We start from the raw sequence: 21,522 nt of genomic DNA on the forward strand, positions 1-21,522 counted from the left end.
CCAGTGCCTACCTATGTAAAACCATGTCCTCTTAAATTCCCTTCATGACTTTTAGACAGCTATTTATTTATTCCCAGATCCTTACAGAGAAGCAAAATGTCAGTTATTAGATTCAATCATGAGAGACTTTTAAAATGATTTTAATGATGTGTAGCCTAGTGCCCAAGTGCTGAGTGAGATAGGTTATGTTGTAAGACCAATATGTAAGAATCAAGGGTTTGGAAGGAAAGCTAAAAAGTGACTTCCAGTCATCCTGGCCTTGTACATTCATGCTTTAAAATTTCCACATTCCCATTTCAAGCCCACAGTAATAGATAAAGATATGAAGGAAAAGTATGAAAGGCATAGCTGGGCTGGAAAACATAAACATCTCTGTGAAGTAGAAATGAGTACACATACAAAATGGTAAACAAGACTGAACTGTGGGGCTGTAATACAAAAAGTTAGGAAGCAGGCAAAAGCACTTAGGAGATCATAATCTTGGGGGGAAACAGAGACTGAAAGTGTCCTGTATGAAGGAGAACCTCAGAGAGATGAAGAAAAATAAAATATCCATTAAAGAAAAAGCAATCAATTAGAAAAACAAATCACATTGGAATAGCAAGAGACTGATGTGAAAAGTAACCAATTACAAATATTGGAGGGGCATCTGGGTGGCTCAGAACCTTCTTGGGATTCTCTCTCCCTCTCTCTCTCTGCCCCTCCCCCATTCATATTCTCTCTCTCTCTCTCTCTCTCTCTCTCTCTCTCTCTCTCTCCCCCCCTCTCTCCCTCTCTCTCTCTCTCTCTCTCTCTCAATATAAATAAACATTAAAAAAGAAAAGAAATACTGGAAATGAAGCATACAGTCACTTAAAAAAATCAAAAAACCTCAGTGGATAGAATAAACTCTAGGTGAGTCAAGTCAAAGAGAATGAAGCAGAAAAAATAATTAACCCAAAAGACAACATAGAGGGAGAAAAACAAATTGAAAGAACAATTTAAAAATAGTAAGATAGATTGGGAAAGGGCAATGTTTGTGTAATAGATGTTTCAGAAAAAAAATAGAAGGCAGAAAAACAGTATTTACAGACATAATGACTGAAAATTTCCTAGACTAGAATAAAAATGTAAATTTTAGAATTGAAAGTGTACATTAGGTGCTATAGGGTATAAATAAAAATAAACTGGGGCACCTAGGTGGCTCAGTCAGTTATGATTCTAACTTCGGCTGAGGTCATAATCTCAGGGCTCCTGAGTTTGAGCCCCACATCAGGCTCCACGCTGACAGCCCAGAGCCTGGTTGGGATTCTAACCCTCTCCCCTCCCCCACTTGCACCTTCTCTCTCTCAAAATAAATAAAAATAAACAAACACATTTACACACATTATGTTAACATTATAGTATGTCACAAGTATGTTGAAAACTGTACAGTTTAGCACAGAAAAAATAAATATTATATGGGAACCACTATTAAGCTGACAGCATAAATCTTGTTAGGAACAACTAATTTCTGAAGAAGGAATATATTATAACTAATCTATTATGTAATGATGAAAGTTAAATAGGATATTATCAGACATCTAAAACCTAAAAGGTTTCACCACTCACAGATCTTCAGTAAAAAAAAAAAAAAAAAAATTAGTAATAAAGAATGGATTTCAGTTAGAAATAGATTGAATTCCAGGAGAAGTTAATGAGAAACAGTTGTGAACATAGACATGGTAGAGTATGTTGGCGGGCTTAATTTTTCTTGCCAGAACTGATGGAAATAAGAATTAACACAATAATAACAACTGAAATGGTAGGGCTTATTTAGTACCAGTGAAAACATGCTCATTTCTCTTAGTCAAAAGGATGCTAAACAAATTGTTAGATTCATATTCTAAGATTCATACTTATTAGATAATACATTTATTTTTTTTTTAATGTTTATTTATTTTTGAGAGAGAGAGATTGGGGTGGGGAGGGGCAGAGAGAGGGAGAGACAGAATCTGAAGCAGGCTCCAGGCTCTGAACTGCCGGCACAGAGCCCAATGCAGGGCTTGAATTCATGAACCATGAGATCATGACCTGAGCCAAAGTCGGACACTTAACCAACTGAGCCACCCAGGTGCGTCCCAGTTTAGATAATACATTTAGACTTTAAAAATATGGTTTTGAATGTTAAAAATTACAAGTATTTACTGAAAGAGTAGAAATTCAGTCTATAGCTTCCTAATCAGTAGAGAAAACCAACAGACAAAAATCCTTTCATTATAGCATGAAGCAGAAAAGAGCAAAGGAACAAATTTGTATAAAGCTTAACAGGAAATCTACAGTAAGATGGTAGAAATCGGTCCAGACATATAACATAAAATGTTAAGAATTTACGATATTTAAACTCCATTCTTTAGAGTTGTATTTATAAGATAGGATAAAATTTTTAAAAATCCAGTTATATGTAGCTTATAAATGATATCTAAAACAAAAGCACATAGAAGATTTGAGAATAAATGATGGAAAATAAAGCTGGTGCCGTAACATTGATAAATAAGATATAAGATAAAAACCAAATATGGAGACATATGGAGATGAATAGGTTGTTACTAATGGATAAAGAAATAATCTTATCAAGAAGTTTTAGAGATTATGAATGTGTATGCACATAACAACATAACTCTCAAATACATAAAGCATAATTTTTTGAGAAACCTCCATAGTGTTCCATAGTAGCTGCACCAATTTGCATTCCTACCAACAGTGCACAAGGGCTTCTTTTCCTACACATGCTCACAAACGCTTACCTCTTATGTTTTTGATTTTAGCCATTCCAACAGGTGTAGATTAATACCTTATTGTGGTTTTGATTTTCATTTCCATGATGACAAGTGATGTTGAGCATCTTTTCATGTGTCTGTTGGCCATCTGTATGTCTTCTCTGAAAAAAATGTCTATTCAGCTAGGCGCTCATTTTAAAAAAATATTTGTTTATTTTGAGAGAGAGTGAACATGTGCAGGCATATGAGCAGGGGAGGGGCAGAGAGAAAGGGATAGAGAGAGAATCCCAAGCAGGCTCTGCAAATTGCAGAGCCTGATGTGGGGCTTGATCTCATGAATCGTAAGATCAGGACCTGAACTGAAATCAAGAGTCAGATGTTAAACCAACTAAGCCACCCAGGCATCCCAGGTTGTCACCTATTTTTAAATCAGATGATTTGGGGAGAGTTTTAATGTTGTGTAAGTTCTTTATATATTTTGTATATTAACCCCTTACTAGTTATATTATTTGCAAGTATCTTTTCCCATTCAGTAGGTTGCCTTTTTGTTTTGTTGATGGTTTCCTTCAGTGTGCAAAAGCTTTTTATTTTGGCATAGTCCCAGTAGTTTGATTTTGCTTTTGTTTTCCTTGCCAGAGGAGACATATCTAGAAATGTGTTTCTATGGCTGATGTCAAAGAAATTGCTACCTGTTTTCTTCTAGGAATTTTATGATTTTGAGTCTCACATATAGGTCTTTAATCCATTTTATTTTTAAGAAAATGGTCCGGTTTCATTCTTTTGCATGTAGCTGTCCAGTTTTCCAGGCACCATTTGTTGGACTGTCTTTTCTCCCATTGTATATGCTTGCCCCCTTTGTCATAGAGTAATTGACCATGAATGTGTCAGTTTATTTCTGGGCTCTCCATTCTGTTCATTGATCTATGTATCTGTTTTTGTACCAGTACTAAACTCTTTTGATCATTACAGCTTTGTAGTATATCTTAAAATCTGGGATTGTTACACCTCCAGCTTTGTTCTTCTTTCTTGAGACTGCTTTGGCTATTAAGGGGTCTTTTGTGGTTCCATACAAATTTTAGGATTATCTATTCTAGTTCTGTGAAGAATGTTATTGGTATTTTGATAGGGATTGTATTAAATCTATAAATTGCTTCAGGTAGTGTATACCTTTTAATAGTATTGTTTCTTCCAATCCATGATCGTGGAATATCTTTCCATTTTTTTTGTCATGTTCAATTTCTTTCATCATTGATTTATATTTTTTTGGAATATAGGTCTTTCACTTCCTTTTGTTAGGCTTATTCCCAGATAGTTTATTCCTTTTGGTGCTATTGTAAATGGGATTATTTTTTTAAATTTCTCTTTCTGCTACAGAATTATTAGTATATAGGAATGCAGCAGATTATTTGTGCGTGAATTTTGTATCCTTTACTAAATCCATTTATCAGTTTTAGCAGGTTCTTGGTGGAGTCTGCAGAGTTTTCTATATATAGCATCATGTCATCTGCAAATAGTGTAAGTTTTACTTCTTCTTTACCAGTCTGGATGTCTTTTATTTCTTTTTCTTACCTGATTGCTGTGTCTAGGACTTCTAGTACTATGTTGAATAAAAGGGAGGAGAGTAAACTTTCTTGTCTTGTCCTAATATTAGAGGAAAAGCTCTGTTTCTTACCATTGAGAATAATGTTAGCTGTGGGGTTTTCATATGTGACTTTTATTTGTTATGTTCCCTCTAAACCTACTTTGTTGAGAGTTTTTATCATAAATGAATCTTATGCTTTGTCAAATGCTTTTTCTGCATCTTTTGAGATGATCATATAGCTGTTACTGTTTCTCTTGTTAATTTGATGTATCATGTTGATTGATGTGAAAATATTGAACCACCCTTGTATCCTTGGAATAAATCCCACTTGATCATGATGAATGGTTTTCTAATGTATTGTTGGATTCAGTTTGCTAATATTTTGCTGTGGATTTTTGTCTGTGTTCATCGGAGATATTGACCTGTAGTTTTCTTTTTTTTTTTTTTTTTGGAATAGTTTGAGAAGAGTAGGTTTTAACTCTTCCTTACATATTTGGTAGAATTCACCTGGGAAACCATCTGGTCCTGATATGGTGCTTACTTTTAACAGTAATCAGAAAAAGAAAACTAAAATATCTAAAACAATTATGTCTATATTTTATATATTTCAATGTATATATGTATATTACATATATGTGTATATGCATGTATATCAGATTAACAAAGATTTAAAATTCTGACACTACTAAATTATTTTCACATTATGTGAAATATGAATTCTATGTCCCTGAAAGTGGAAGTAAAATGGTAATACCTCTTTAGAGAGTAATTTGGCAATATCTAATAGACTTGAAGATTACACACACACACACACACACATGCATATATACAATAATGTATATAATTATATGTATGTATTCTCCTCTGTCATAGTAATTTCACATAAAAGCATATTCACTGCAGCATAAAAAGTACTTGTGGCAAAACAGAAATTAGCAAAAGCCCTTTGCCCAAGTGCCCATCTATCAGAGGTGTATAATTAAATTCTGGTATATCCATATAATGGAACAGAATACAATAGTAAAAATGAATGGACAAGAGCCATAGTAATCAATATAAGTAAATCTCTTTAACAGTGTGAAACAAAAAAATCAAGTTAAAGATGACATCACTTATGTAAAAATTTAATATACATGAACAATAATAAATATTGTTTGGATACATACATTTACAGTAAAATTATAAAAATGTAATTTTAGAAGAGTGGTTACATTATAGAAGGAATAGGGATATAGATTAAGAGTAAATATACTGAGACATTCTATTGTGTTGGTTGTGTTTATTTCTTAAAAAAAATGTTGTGGAGGAAATATGACACAATGTTAATGCTTGTTAAATGTGGGTGGTGATTATACAGGTGTTTCTGTCAAAGCATTTCATTTACTTGTTCATTCTAAATACTGAATTGCTAAGTGGTGGTAGACGTGGAGGAACCAGACAAAGTCAGTGATTGGTTCATCTATGCGTTCACCCATCTCCTTGCAATTTTAATTTTAGTGAATAGACCATCAGAATAAGATTTTTGTGAAGGGAGTTGACTCAGAAAGTCTGCATAGTGCTACTGGTCTGAGTTTTTTTTGCTTTGAGTTTCACCTAAAAATACTCAGTGGCAGAAGAATCCTCAGTCTTTGCCTGACTTCCCTTCTTCTGATGTGTGATAATAAGAAATATCATGTTACCAAAAAAGGCATCCAACTAGGAGCAGAAAATTATTAATCAGTTTGTGTAATTAATAAGCTAAATAGTTTAATCCCCTAAGAAATAAAAATAACTTATTTAAATGAGGCTAGGCCAATACATATGTTATGGATGTAAATATTTAATTGTATTATGAATGTAATATCTAAAATGAATGATTTCATTCTATAGCAGCCATTTGGCATGTGACTTTTTCTTCACTGGCAAGTGAGTTTTGTTATGTGGGAAGAGTTTATTGCCCATACGTATCTGCCTATACCTTGTCAGCTACATAAACTCTACTATATCAGTTGAACATCTCTATCTAAGATTATGCACATGCTGTTGGTACAATAACAATTTTTTCAGAGCTGTCTCTGTCTTTGCTTAGAAAATACATTATTGCACAAGTGGTCATTGAAATGAAACGTCATTTAATTTGATAATGTAACTATTTTTGTCCTTGTTCCTACCCTCCTTTGAGGTGAATTAATTATAAAAGCATAATGGTCTACCACTCTCCTATTTTCTACTCTTACTCTCAAAGTAAGAATTTTAAAGTTTAGATAGAATAGGGACACATAAGAAAATTCTCACTGTTGTCCATCAGTAAAATAATGACAATAATTAAAATACCGAGGACATAAATGACCTTTGAAATGAAACCTGTTTTCCATCCTAATTACAGTTGCTCAAAATGAATTGAAACAATATATCTGGAAGCTGATACAGTGCAATCAAATCATTTGGTATAAAACTTATCTTTCAAGAGCAAGAAAACCAGTTATCCAAGGGGAATAGGAAAATATATTTTACTTTAGGATCAAAGCAATTTGAAATATACACGTACTGGTTTCCTAGGCAAGGAGGGGCAGAGGGTAGGGGAATGCATCTTTAAACATCCAATCCAATAATTATCTTTATTTTTTTATATTAAATATAACTTATTGTCAAATTGGTTTCCATACTCCAATAGTTATCTTAAAAAAAAAAAATGTAACCTTTCTTGGCAGGTTTAGATCCAGATAAGCATCTTGGAAAAACCCTGGATCAAATGGAACCTTATCTCTTAGAGGTAAGAATTTATACTATTTCTCAAAATATAGGCCTCTAAAGGAAGAAAAAGTGAGGCCGTCATATGATGATTACAAAATTAATTTTATTTTGGAAAAACTCAGATAACATTCATGATATAGTTTTGTGAAAAAATTAAACTTCTAATGGATATAAAAATGTCTAAAATTAATTATGAAAATCATTACCAGCTTTTGGGTCTGAATAAAACAGTAAGTTATACCAAAAGGAAACTGTCCTGTCAGAAGGTTTCTTTTATTAAAATGGACATTGTATGCTATATAAAAAGTACTATATTCCTAAAGTAGCTGATGGTCTCTGTGATCATATGCTTTTCAATCAGAAATGTGAGTAGGAACTTCCTTCAGATATTATCTAATCTAACCTCTTCTCTTTTACCAATTAGGAAATTAACCTGCAGAGTAGCAAAAAAATTACTTTAAGGTTTCAAGTAACAACTGTTAAACCCATATCGTTGTCAAATCCTAAATGTGTTCTAAACATTAAAGAAAGATTTAGTTATTTTGATTCTTTTCTATTAACTGTGTATTATATTTTATGAGAGTTTGGGGGCAAATGTTATTAGTATGGCAATGATAACTAAAAGATATAATTGTAAGAATATTTTATGTCACAATTATGATGGAAAAAAAGGAAATTACCCTACTTCTATGAAAGAATGGAACTCCTCTAATAAGTTAGCATTTTCTCCTCCACTGCTCTTAATTTATCAACATTATTTCTAGAGATTGTTAGTACCATTGCCATGATATGTTAGCAGATACCTTCTTTACTAACTTTGTGGATTTCATATTTTCTTTCAGTTATTTGCGTTTATTTTATGGTTTACCAATATGTACCAAATGCTTAGAAATCCCTGAAACATTAATTCCTTTTTTCATCAAGCATTAGTAAGCATCTAATATGTGCGAGGCAAATAGTAAATAAAGATCAAAATAAAAATGAAGTGAGCATATATTTGCCACAAATTACATTTGATTTCTAGATTATTTGTTGTCACTTATTTAAGTTGAGCTAAATGGACATGGTTGCTTTTTATACTGCTCTGATGGGACTCTTCTCACAGCGGCTACAGCTTCTCACAACCTGATACCTATGTTCACATCTATTCCCTACCATCAGACTAAATGTTGCCTCTGAAATAAGCAATGTAGATAAATAACGAAATTAAATTTATGGGGGCGAAAGAAAGAGAACTTCAGAAATGAGAGACTGGGGCTTTGGCAAAAAAGCTTTTTGCAAGCTGCTCCATAAATCTAAAGTTACAAGTTCAGGTTTCAAGCATGTAGAGTCTTTGTAGCACAGGCAACTAAGGCTTTGGGATTGCAGACCTTGCAAACACTCATCCCCTCCTGTATCTTCCTCCTCTTTCTCTTTATTGTGTCCTTCACATCATAGTAACACATACCACCGTCTCTCCCATTCCAGATTCCACCCCTCCTCCACTCTGTTTATTGCTTTAGCTGCTTCTCTTTTTTGCTTCCAAACCAGAAATTTCAGAAGTGTTCTTTATATTCGTGGTCAGTGCTTCTTCCTGTCCCAGACGCCTCACGTACCTGGAGTCTGGCTTCTCTCAACACCTCCAAATGGATACAGCTCTGACCAAGATCGCCCACAATCTCTGTTTTACCAAACCCAACCACTGCTTCTTAGCCCTTATCTGACAGCTATAAACACTCCTTAAAACGCCCGCATCAGCATCCGTGATGCCACATTCTCCTAGTTTTTCTCCTTTTGTTCTGGTTACTCTTAGTCTCTTTTGTCAGTTCCTGGTCTAGACTCCATTTTTACTCTATCACCTTTTTCTGGGTTTAATCAGTCACTCACATGGCTTTAATAACTAGCTATATTCTGATGATTCCCAAATCTTGCTTGGCCAAATTTCTCTGCAAAGCTCTGGTGCCCGGAGGCACTGCAAATTAAATCTCCACAAACTTGATGGCGGCCTTTATAGCTATACCTCACTTTTTGCCATTCATTTTGTCTTCACCTTAGTTCAGTGCCTGTCACACGTCAGGCCTACAGTATTATTGACAACCCCAAATTTGCCTCTACCTTCCGTTTCATTTCCCAAAGAATGCATTTTGCTCACTGCCTGAAGATAACTGTTCTAATATATTCTACTGTAATTGTGTCACTCACTTCAAAACTTTAAGTCCCCATTGCTCACTGGCTAAAATCCAAGTTCTTTAGACTCCCCTTTCCCTTACTTACTCTTGCCAACCCATTAGCATGATCTTGTCTGTTCCATCTCCGGAATATCTTCTACACCCAAGCACTTCTCGCCGTCTCTGTTGCTACCACCATAATCCTCTCTTGTCCGGAGTACTTCATCAACCCTTAACTGGTCTACTTACTTCCACCACTGCCCTGCTACAATCCATTATTCATACAGATGCCAAAGTAGTTTTTTAAAAGTGTAAATCAAATCATTTCAGTGCTTTGTTTAATTTAAACAGTTTCTCATTACAATTAGAATAACATCAAATTCCTATGAGACCACAGCCGACAAAACCATATATGATCTGCATCCACTCAATCTTCTTGGGCTCGTTTTCTGCCAGTCTCCATCTCACTCACTGGGCCAGAGCCACAGATGCTTCCTAATTACTTAAACACACTTGTTTGCCCTTTTTCTTAGAACTCTGCTCTGCCCAAAATGTTTTTTACCTCAGACCGTCACATGGCGACTGCTTTCTCATAATTTAAGCGACAGCTCAAATGCTGCCTCCTCAGAAAAGCTTTCCCAGACTACCTCAGTTTACATAGATCTCTACAAATTACCATGTTTATCTGTTTACCTGTGTATTATCTGTTGTGCCCTCACCCATCCCACTAGAACGTAAGTTCCAGTAATCTTACCAAGGTTTTTGGCAAAGACATTAGTTCTTTAGTTCTTTCATGCAGTTGTGTGTTCATCTGTCTGTGCGTCCATTCATTGCTCTCATCCTTAAGTTACTTAGCATTTATTGAGGACCTGCTATGTGGCAGATGCTGTGGTGAGCACTAAGTATACACGATGAATTAAACAAAAAAATTCTTGTTCTTACGGAGTGGACAGTCTGCCACCGTTACTTTCAGACCTGAGAGTGAAGTTTACTGGGGACCTTGTTAAAATGTATGTACTCATCTCCCACCATAAGAAATCTGAGTTCAGAAGGACCCGGGAATCTGATCTTTAAACAAGCACTAAGTACTTCTAACACAGTGATCACATATATCATCTTGTAGTTCTTCAATACCAACAACACACTTCAAACCCTATATTTCTAGATCTCTCTGAAAGAGTGTAAGCCTTCTTGAAACTGTTGTCATCCATTGGCTTCTACTACTTAAGTCTTGAAGGCTTTCTGAATATTTTCTTAGCTTCCTTTTGAGGCTTACCGTATAAGTCCCACCCCTTATAAGTGGTGGTCCCATCCATAGCCTTCCTCCTGTGGTGATACTAAATACCCCCCATGACTTCAGCTACCAATTTTATTCTTATGACAACTAAGACTGTTCCTCCACCATCTTTTTATGCTCCAGACATCTGTATTCAGCTGGACACCTTTCTCTCTTACATGACTCAAGCACTTCAATCTCAATTGTGCAGAACTAAACATTTCTTTGGTGACGTATCCATGCCATTTTTATGTGTCCTGACCATGAAAGGTTCTGTCTTCTACTCAGTTGTCCAAGACCAAGAAAAAGTGAATCATAATAAATGATTTCATAGGCTCCATTATTCATAAATAAGGCCCTGACTTCTTTTAATTCTACCTTCTATCTTATTATCTGCCCCCTTTTAATCCTTGTTGTCAGTGCATTGGGGTTATTGCAATCTTCTTGCTCAAGTCTCTCCTCCTCACCTTACCTCTTGTCAATCCATCGTCCACAGGACTGTCATCATCACACATGTGAAGTGTAAATCTGATCATATTACACTTTGCTTGTAAACTTTTGCATTGTTCCCCATTGCCTCAAAGTAAAATTTAACTCCTAGACACAGCCCAATGTGTCCTTGGGGAAACTGAGGCTTGTAAAAATAGGCAGTCTTCTACATCCACCCTATCTATCCTTTATGAGTTTGCTACTATTGATGGTTTCCGTAGAGTGAGTACTCCCTTATTCCTCCATCTTCTACTCCCCCTCTCTGCATGCTTTCTCTCTCCTTTTTTTTTCAAACTTTATTTTGAGAGAAAGAGAGTGTACATGTGCACACGAGCAGGGGAGGGGCAGAGAGAAAGGGAGAGAGACAAGAGAGAGAATTCCAAGCAGGTCCCACTCTGCTAGCATGGAGCCCTACACAGTGCTCCACATGGAGCTTGAACCCATGAACCATAAGATCATGACCTGAGCTGAAACCAAGAGTAGGACAGATGGTCAACTGACTCAGCCACCCAGGTGCCCCATATTCCTTCACTCAAGTAAATCCAAACTGTCCTTAAAGTCTAAACTTCACAGTCATGCTTAAATAAGCCTCCTGTGAGCTGCCATTTTCTTCTTTGACTCCCAGTATGTAGACTTCTCATGCTATATATTTTTTCTATTGTTTATTATAACATTAAACCATGTAATGTATAAAAACTAAATTCAAACACTATCAAAAATGAAAAATCTTCTGATTCAAGTCCCCAGGTTTTCTACCACTTCCACAGCAACCAGTCTTCTCTGTTCTAATGTATCTCTTCAAAAACTTTTTTTGCATATGTAAATACATATGCAAGCATTTATTCAGTTTTACCTAAATTGGAGCATGCTATGCACATTTTTATCCATCTTCCATTTTAACACATAAAGATACATGTCATTTGTTTCCACAACATCATTATGTGGATAACTATTGAGCCCATTGTTTATTGATGAACTTTATTCCTTACTGATTTCTTTCATGCTTTCATGTCTTTTGCTACTTCAAATAATGCCGGAATGAACATTACTATACATATATTTTGTGGCATGAATAAGTTTATCTGTAGGATAAAGTCCTGGAATGGAAATACTGCATCAGAATGTATATATGATTTTAAGTGTAATAGACATTGAAGACATCCATTTTCAGCTGTGGTGGAATAACTTACATCAGACCGACTCTCCCAGTTAAAAAAATTAGAATAGTTATATGAAATTAAAACAGAAATAATGTTGGAAGGCATTAGAGAATTACAAAAAAAAATGAGAAAATTTGACGGGATTCCAGTGAGAACAGAGCCTCTATTCCCTTCAAGATATTTTCTAATTCAAAAAAATGGTACAGGGATAGGAAGCAGTTATGGAGAAAACTCTAGCTGAGTAGGGCTTTCATGGCGCTGGAGAGACCCAAATTGGAATTCACTGCAAACCAAAGTGGAGTGGACCTGGTTAACCCTCCAGGTATTCAGTCGGTCTCCTGAATGGGTTATAGCTTAGGGGTAAAGGCAAACCAGAAATAGAGCAGCCCTTGCAAATACATATATCCCACTTTTGATCATACCAATCCTAGACTGAATTAACCTGTGCTACTACTCATATTGCTTGTTTCCTCGTAAGAAAGATAACATGATTCACAGCCTCAGACTGTCTCTAAAATATTTCACATACAGTTTTCAGCAGGCAATCAGAAATTACCAAGCATATCAGGAGATCTGATGAGAGAATTGAAACCAGAGAAACTGAGAAAAAAACACACCCTAGAAACAGTCTCAGAGGAGTCATATGATCACATTCCCAGATCTAGACTTTAAAATGACTGTGGCATTGGGTGGGAAGATGAACTATTTTAGGGGAAATTTGGAATCTATACAGAAGAATCAAATAGAATTCTGGAACTTAAAAATACAATATCTGAAATTAAGGGTACAACATGGGTTTATCAGTAGGTTTGGTACAGTTGTGTAGATAATTAAAGACCTGGAAGATAGGGTGATATAAAACATCCAGGCTGAAGCACAAAGAAAAACAGGATGGAAAGTAAAGAGAAGAATATAAAAGATATAAAGGAGAGAAGTTTGTCATACCCATAACTAGAGTTGCAGGAGTGAAGGAGAGAGAAAAAGGAACAGAAGCAATGTTTGAAGGGATTTTACTATAGGATTTACCTGTCATTATTTTTGCTGATTTTGACAAGGAGCTTTTCTTTCTTTTTTTTTTTTTTTAATATATGAAATTTATTGTCAAATTGGTTTCCATACAACACCCAGTGAAGGAGCTTTTCAAAATGGTAAAAATCAAAAGAGAAGGATTGAATATTAATGGTTAATTGCACATTTTCGGCAGGAATTATTTTTTCCTGATGGTTACAGAAAATTATGCAAAATAATCTAGTGTGTCTTTTTCTCTGGCTTCTGCATAGTCTAATCTGTGTGTACATGAGCTTTCCATGAAATAAGTGCTAACTAAATTTTTACACCAATTTGTTATCAATTTATTTCTCACCTCATGCACAACAGTTATCTGACACAACCCAGATCTTAACCCAGATTTTTGGTTTTCTTATTTTCCTTTCATTTTTACTTATGCTCATAAAAGAGACCTCAATCTGATGTACCCAGAGCACAATGATTCTAATATTAAAGCAGAATGAGTCATTTGTCAAACTCCATCTTCTTTCTGCATTTGTAGGGTATGACTTTTTTTTTTAAATTTTTTAAAGACACGTTTTCTAGGACTCTGTCTTCTCTGTCATTGCCTAAAACAAATCAGATTTTAAGGAATGTCCGTATGACTCTATCTTTATGAATAATGTGATTAACCTCATTAAGTGAGATAAAAATCAACTACGTATTCATTTTTCAACTTGTTGGCACAACTCTCCCAAATACTCAAGAAATTCAAAAAGAGAAAAAAAAATGTTTGACCTTGTAGGAATGGGAGAAAAAGGGATTAAATAGAGGAACCCATTTTGTTCACCTGCCTCAGATCTCCTGAAACATCTTTTATGTACCTTTTGTGTAACGTGGGTGGACATGACTTATAAAATGTAATAAGTTAATTGAGCTAATATGTTAATCCTTTAATATATTATTGTATCCAAGAGTTAATATTTTTTAGTTAAGGGAGTTTTTGTATATTATAATGATTTCCCTTGAAGAAATTACTATTTACTCGTGAGAATTACAGACAGGTTGGTGGCAGAAGTGGTGGAGAAAAGATGATACCTTTGGGCAAGGGTCCTTTTCATAGTTCATTCAGATTGCCTGGGGAAGAGGCAGTGTCACACAGCAGTCAGCAAGCTAACTCTGTACCCAGGAGCTCAGCTGTGAATCCTGACTCTGCTGCTTACTTCAAACATTGATCTAGTTAGTTTCCCACGTATAAAATGGAAGTAATAGCAATAGAATGATATATAAGGTGCTTAGCTCAGTATCTGGCACATTCTAAATGCTCAATAAATGTTAGCAATGTTTACTATTATGAGTAAAATTTGCTATTACTGAAGAATAATTCTGAAATTTTTCTGCTTTACAATAAAAAACCCCAGAAAACTGAGTAGACACAATAGTTGGAATAACATTTAAAACTCTCAAGAGATTGTTAACTGACATATATCAACATGTAGATAACAATCCTAACAGAAAACTGGCAAAGGCTGTGGAGAAACGCTGTACAGAAAAGAATATCTCAAAACCAAATACAGATATGAAGAGATGATCAAACAGATTTAGCAATCAGAGAAGTACAAATTAAAGCAATAATAAGATGTTACCTTGTACCAGTTTGACAAAAATAAGAAAACTGGATAATGCCAGTTGTTGACAGGTGAGGTTTTTACAGAACCTTAGGAATATAGGTTGGTACTACCATTCTGGAAGGCAGTATTGCAATTCCTACATTAAATATCCCCATCCTATCAGTCCACAAGGGGACGTTAGTGAAAATAGTTTTTGCAGGTTTATTTTTGATGGTGTTGGGGTTCTTGGAAGCAGTATGAATGTCCATTGCCAGTTAGTTAAAATTAACCAGTTACTTAAAATGTATTGAGTGCACATTATGAAATACAGGTCTGCAGTTAGAAAAATATCTTCAATGTGCATATAGCAACAAAGTGTTGAATTCATAAAAGTGACATGGAAATCAATTAAAAATACAGGCACACAAAATAATAATACATTTGCAAGGACATAGACAAAAGATACCCATTAAATATTTCTAAATGTTTGCCTCTGATAAGGAAAAATCTTGAATAAATTATACAAATAAATGGCAATTAAAAAAAAACAATGTAAGTTACTTGCATATTGCTGAAAATTTGAGTATAATAACGTACAGAGAAGTAAATAAAAAGCATAGTTTCTCCACCCTGTGATGCACGCTGCTAACATTGTTGGTGCATTCTGAAAGTTTGGTTTTTTTTCCTGAGAGTTCACTTTTTATACAAGTTCACATAATTAAATAGTTGTGCATGTTTTATTTACATAATTAGGTTCAACTGTACATATAGTTTGTCTTGGTTTTTTTTTCCTAGCATTATGTCATATTTATTTTCCCACATAAATATATCTAATTTGAAAATACATTAACTAATGGTTGTGTGGATTCCATCATATTTGTATCCTACATACAAATGTATTATGACAAATTTAATGAGTTATCTCTTGTTGGAAATATTTGTTATTTCTAAATTATTATAAATAATTTTACTTATTTTAAAATTATTATAAATAATATTATGATTATTATCTTTCCTACTGAATCTTCATGTACATTTCTGATTATTATTTTCTTTAGATAAATTCCTAGGAATGTAATTTCTAGATCAAAAAATACAACTTTAAGGATTGTACATTTGTAACTCTAAATTAACTATAGAACAATTTTAGCTTGCTTCTTAAACTTCTGCAGGTTCCTAAAATTATCATCTGATAAGTGAACAAATGGATTCTAAAATTATTTTCTCATTCGTGGGTTTTTTTCCCCCAGGACTATTTTCTCATTGTTCAAAAAAGTAGATGAATTTTAATATAAAAGTTGCATCAAATTTTAAAGGTTTAGAACTATTCCTTAAATGTTAAAGAGGAGTCTTATTTTTGTGATGTTTTACAGTGGTTGTCAAATGAGTCTTCAACTTTTGGTTCAGAAACAACCTTCTGAGTCTTTCCCTTCTCCCATTTCAACATCTTACTTTCATCCTCTATAGTTGATTATTTTGATATTTACCTCCACATCTCTAAATTACATGTTTGTATTACTACTTCATGACTCTCTTCAATTTTAGCATTATTTATTCACTTATCACTCCAGAATATGCAGAGTTAGCTGTCTCCCTTTACCTCCACCGCATATGTGAACTTTTTCCCTCTACCATCTTCCCATATGGTTATTTTGCAAGTCTAGTTGACATTATGATAACTGTGAAAACCCAATACACAGCTGAATTAGGTAATAAACTCTGGTCATAAACCTTTCCTGTACAACTTTTTATTTTTTCCCTTGAAATAATAATTGTCTTGTTCTTTGATTTATTTAGTATTGTGCTCACCAGTAATTCAATGCTGTACTCATTACTGGTTTATTAATCTCTTATCTAGATGTTCAGGGGTATTGAGTATTTTGTCAGTTTTCTCCCCAGAAGAAGTTTTCTCCAACGCCTTCTGACATGTAGCCTGGACCGGTTTCCTCCTATGCCTGTTGTAAGGCTGTCATCCTAGCATCTCCCCATAGTCCTGGAGATCCCTTGATCCTCCCTCTGTCTTGGAGCCCTTGTTTCCTGGACACAACATTTTCCTTTTTCTTTGTTTATTCTCACTTTTGTGAAGCATATTCTCTAGAAGATTTTTAGGAAAGGGTCCACAGGAGGTAAAACATTTGAGACACTGTGTATTTCTATAAATGTCTTCATTCTTTCCTCACTTTGGATTGGTTCTTTAGCTGGTCACAGAATACTATTTTCAGAATATTTTTCCTTCTGGATCTTATTTCCTTGTATCTCAGTACTGTTGAGAGCCCAAAATCATTCTGATCCCTAACTATATGTGATCTTATTCATTTCTCTCTCCATCTCCTCTCCAAGAGTATATATTTCTTTTGTTCCTAGAATTATAAAATTTATTTGCTATGTCTTGAGTGAGTGCGTTTTTATCCGTTGTGCTAGGATAGGTAGAATTTTTAGTTTGAAAATTTCAGTTTGGGGAAATTTCCTTGAAGTATTTCACTGGTGTTTATCTTCCTTCTGTTTTTGCCTCTTGGAATTCCTATTATTTAGATATTACTTAAATTTCTAACTTTACTTTCCTTATTTTATCTGATTCATTTTTGCCATTTCTAGAATTTTCAATTTTATCTTCAAACCTTTGAAACTGTGCCCCATAGGGTCAATGAGGTTGAAACTAGCAGAAAGTTTAAAGCTTGTTTTTCAGAGAACTATTCCCCCCCCCCATCAGATACTGTGTCTTTTTAGACACCCCCCCCCCCCCAACAAATCCACTAGCTATGTCTGCAGAAGCCTGGACTCAAGGTCAATTGCTATGGTTCCAGCCTAGGTATAAGATCTCTCCTAGAGATAAGGAGTCCTGGACCTCATCTAGTTTCTACCTGCGCTCAGAGCATGCCTGTAGCTCCTTCTCCTTGCCCTCAGGTAATCTCCTGACTCAGGGTCTGAATTGTGCCTCATTCTGGTGTCAGTCTCCACTCCCCAGTGAACATGGGATGTATGTTACATACATGTTTGCTCAGTGTACAGACTCCATCTTCCCTCATGAATACTCATAACTTTTCCCTTCCCTTTTCCTCAATATGTATGTAATCTCAACCCCTGTGATTATAAAAAACATATTCTCTCCCCTTGGAGGGAGGCAGATTTGAGGCTTGCCCTCCAGTCTCGTCTCCACGTTTGGCTGCTTCTCAAACCCTTTCCTTGCAGCATACCTGACTTCTGTCTCAGTGATTGGCTTTGCTGCACATCAGGCAGATGGACTTGGATTTGGTTACAATTTCAACTGAGTTTTTCATGGCCTATTTTTAATTTCTAAAAGCTCATTTTTTGTTCTCTGAATTCTCTTTTTTAAAATTATAGCACTCTATCCTTATTAGAGTGTATCCTATTTTTATTGTTGTTCTCTCTTTTTTTGTTTCTCATTTTTCTTCCTTTAGTTTTCTTTTCCCGTACATAGTCTGTTTTCTCCATTGTTTCCGTTGGTCTCTAACTTTAATTTTAGAGATGTTTCTGCTAACCTTGGTGTTCTCCTCATATTTAAGAGTAAGGGCCTAAATTTTTTATTGTAAGCACTAAATGTGTGGATAGGGCTTTATGATCTCGAACTTTACTATAGGAAGGTATGGCTAAGTCATTTAATCTAAGCCATCTAGATTCCAAAGAAAAGGATTCTCCAATCTCCTCTCTTGAAGTAAAGACATGCTGCAATTTGTTTTGTTTTGTTTTATTTTGTTTTGGTTTGATTTGTTTTGTTTTGTTTTCCTGGGAGTTAGGCAGGAATAAATGACTAGCAGTCTCAGAATCTTATGTGCATACATTAACTGATTCCATTTTATTATAGTTCCTCTTCCCTCAGCTGTGTCTCATTTCTTCTACGCCAGTTCCTCTGTTTTCATCACCGTATGCAGAGAATAAACTTCCAGGGTTCTGCCAGGGTGGAGGAAAGACAGTTGCCAGGCTACAGGGAAGGAATTTAGGGATCTGACTGCTTGTTAAACAGACTGCCAATCAATCTTTATTTTGGGGCACTTTTCATTTCTCCTTCACTTCTCGAGGTACCTGGTGCTGCCAACTCCTTACTCTGTTTAAGAGGAAAGAGCTGTTCTGCTGTGTAAATTGGGTTGGTCCTCTACACTCTCCACTGTTGACCTAGGACTCGGTGTTCTTCGTTCTGCTAAATTGTTTGATTTTGTCACTTCCTCTCTTCTGTTCCCCATCTTTGTCAGTTTATTCCTTGTTATGAAATACATTCTAGCAAGATTTTAGAAAGGAGTGAGAGTAGATATAGGGATTCAATCTACCATCTTTGCCAGCAACAATTAGTCTTTAATCAAGAAATTTCTTAAGATCATCTAAATAAAAGTTGTCTGCTAGATGGGAGCGTGGAACCATACCAGGTGAAAAAGTGTAAGTTCATAGGTTTGGTTGCTTCTTCCAGGACTGTTCACATAGAATTGGGAAATCTGAATTCTTGCCTTGAGTCAAAGGTAAGCAGATATGTATTGACTATTTAAGGATTATACCACTCTGCTAGGTGTTGAACTAAACCAGGATAAGTGTAATGCAAGTTTCAAGCTTAAAACTGTTTTCCAAGCTCTGTTCTATAGGAGTTAACTTATCTTCCTTATGGGTTTGACAAAAGTACAGTCTGCAATCCAAGCTACCTATCACTTTTTCAAAAAGAAAAAGAGGGGCACCTGGGTGGCTCAGGCAGTTAAGCATCCGACTTCGGCTCAGGTCATGATCTCACATTTTGTGAGTTTAAGCCCTATGTCGGGCTCTGTGCTGACAACTCAGAGCCTGGAGCCTGCTTCAGATTCCGTGTCTCCCTCTCTCTCTGCCCCTCCCCTGCTCATGCTCTGTTTCTCTCTCTCAAAAATAAATAATAAAACATTAAAAAGAAAAGAAAGAAAAAGAAAAAGAATTTCACCAAAGTTGATTTAAGAGAGACAGAATTTTAAGCCTTGTTCCCTGCAGTGCCAACTTTATGGAAAACACGTTTGACTGACCTTGAAAGTAAAAAGTAGGCAGAATATCTTTGACAAGAGATTTTGAATTTTGAACATAATTGAGTTGGAAGGATATGTGAAACTTTATGGTCAAGATGTCCACTATGATCAATAAAAACTATAAGATGTGTTAAAATTTACTCTAAGAAAGTAAAAAATATTTGCCAGAGAATTTCACAGAAAAAAAAATTAAATGTTGAGAGTATTGTGAGTAACTTCAGAGATAAACTGACAGTCATACTGGCCTTACAAGAGGGACAGTATTTTTGACTGGCTGGATTATTTAGAGTATATTTTGAGCAGTAGGAGAGGAAGTTGAAAAAGGAGGTTGAAACCAGACAGAAAGAGATTTTGAATTCTGAAATGAGTATTTAATTATCTAAACAATGAGAAATAACTGAAAGTTTTAGGGGAAGGCAGTAAACTCCTTAAAAGTGTACTTTAAGGATTTTGACCAGGAAGTAGGGTCCATTGATTGTTGTATTTAAAGAGAAGAGGTGCAGGCCATTTTCCACAGTTAGTGGCTGTTTCAGTATATGACTTTGAACTTATTCTTCACATTTCTCTGAATGTGTTTCATAGGTGAACTCTTAATTGCCAGTGTCATGTTGTACTAATAGAATTGAATAATAAGTATTTGTAAGGACTTTTTGTACAACCAGTCTATGCTAATCGCTTTAAAGGGTACGAAATAAGTAAATGATTTGGTATTTTTCATGACATAGAGAGTCTAACAAGTCTAGAGACCTGGATAAGATGAAGCCAGATAAATTGGTATTTACTATAAATGTAATTGGAAGCTAAAAAATGGAAGATGGTTGCATGACCTGGAGTAGCTGAAAATGATATCATTCAAGTATTAGCACTTAAACTGGTTTTAAGGATGGGTATATTTACATGGATGGTGGCAACGAATTGAGTCAATATGAATGAAGATTTCTTGGCAAAAAGCCATGCAGGAACAATGAGGAACTTGGTTTCAATGGAACTAAGAGCTGGTGTTGGTAGATTCATAAGAAACAGATGAGGTGGGAATTTATGACCTCATCAAAAAGAGCCTGGAGAGATAGGCCAGGCAATTTGGGGTAAGAACTAACAAGATGTAGAAGGTTTATCAGCAGGGATTTATATTATTAAAAGATATCATAGGAAATTTAGTCTGGCAACAGTATTTATGGATTTGGGATTAGAGGAAATTAGAAATAAAAAAAGAGTCTAAGACACTGTTATAGGTAACAGTGTGAAGGGTTGGAGTATGATGCCTGCTGACAGTAAGGATGAAGAGATAGGACAAAATTGAAAGAAGATTCTGATGGAAGAAATGGAAAAGAAATTGGCATCAAACTGACAGAAGCCAAAAGGAAAGAATTAAAGAGTAGTCCACACATAATGACTGCGGAGATTGGAAGCATGTATTTCTGCAGAGGAGAACAGGGTTAAGAAAGAACATGATAAGCTTGGTCTTAAACACACTGAGCTTCTAATTATAACATATAAACCAAAGGCATATTTTTTAAACTATGAGATTGGAGCCCAATTGAGATGTTCAGGCAAAACACTAAAGTTCATTTATCAGCATATTTTAGAGTCAATATACAGCTTCAAGTTCTGGTTTTATTTAGTTCTAAGTTCCATAACCTTTGCAAATCAAGTTAGTTCTCCCCACTAGAAAAGGGAAAAAATAAAATTTTTTAGCCATTTTATGGAGTATATATTATGTGCTGGACAGAACATTAGGCTTTCCTTTCATTTGGTTTTATTCCTGAAAACAGCTCTTCTATGAGATAGGTACCGTCGTCATCTCCACTT

The 21,522-nt window shown here is 35.1% G+C and overlaps 1 protein-coding gene across 12 annotated transcripts in view; it reads left to right on the forward strand.

Moving 5' to 3' along the window:
* DPH6 (diphthamine biosynthesis 6) overlaps window positions 1-21,522 on the forward strand; it is a 433,974-nt gene that overhangs the window by 132,192 nt on the left and 280,260 nt on the right. For all 12 annotated transcript variants that reach the window (XR_008299245.1, XR_008299248.1, XR_008299243.1 and 9 more), the window contains exon 6: window positions 7,011-7,072. Coding sequence is in view for 1 of the 12 variants with exons in the window: in XM_027066888.2 (XP_026922689.1) it covers window positions 7,011-7,072 (62 nt within the window). In the remaining 11 variants the exon portion in view is untranslated. The remainder of the gene's footprint in view (window positions 1-7,010; window positions 7,073-21,522) is intronic.

This window comes from Acinonyx jubatus, chromosome B3 (genome assembly GCF_027475565.1).
Source record: "Acinonyx jubatus isolate Ajub_Pintada_27869175 chromosome B3, VMU_Ajub_asm_v1.0, whole genome shotgun sequence".
Classification (NCBI taxonomy): domain Eukaryota; kingdom Metazoa; phylum Chordata; class Mammalia; order Carnivora; family Felidae; genus Acinonyx; species Acinonyx jubatus.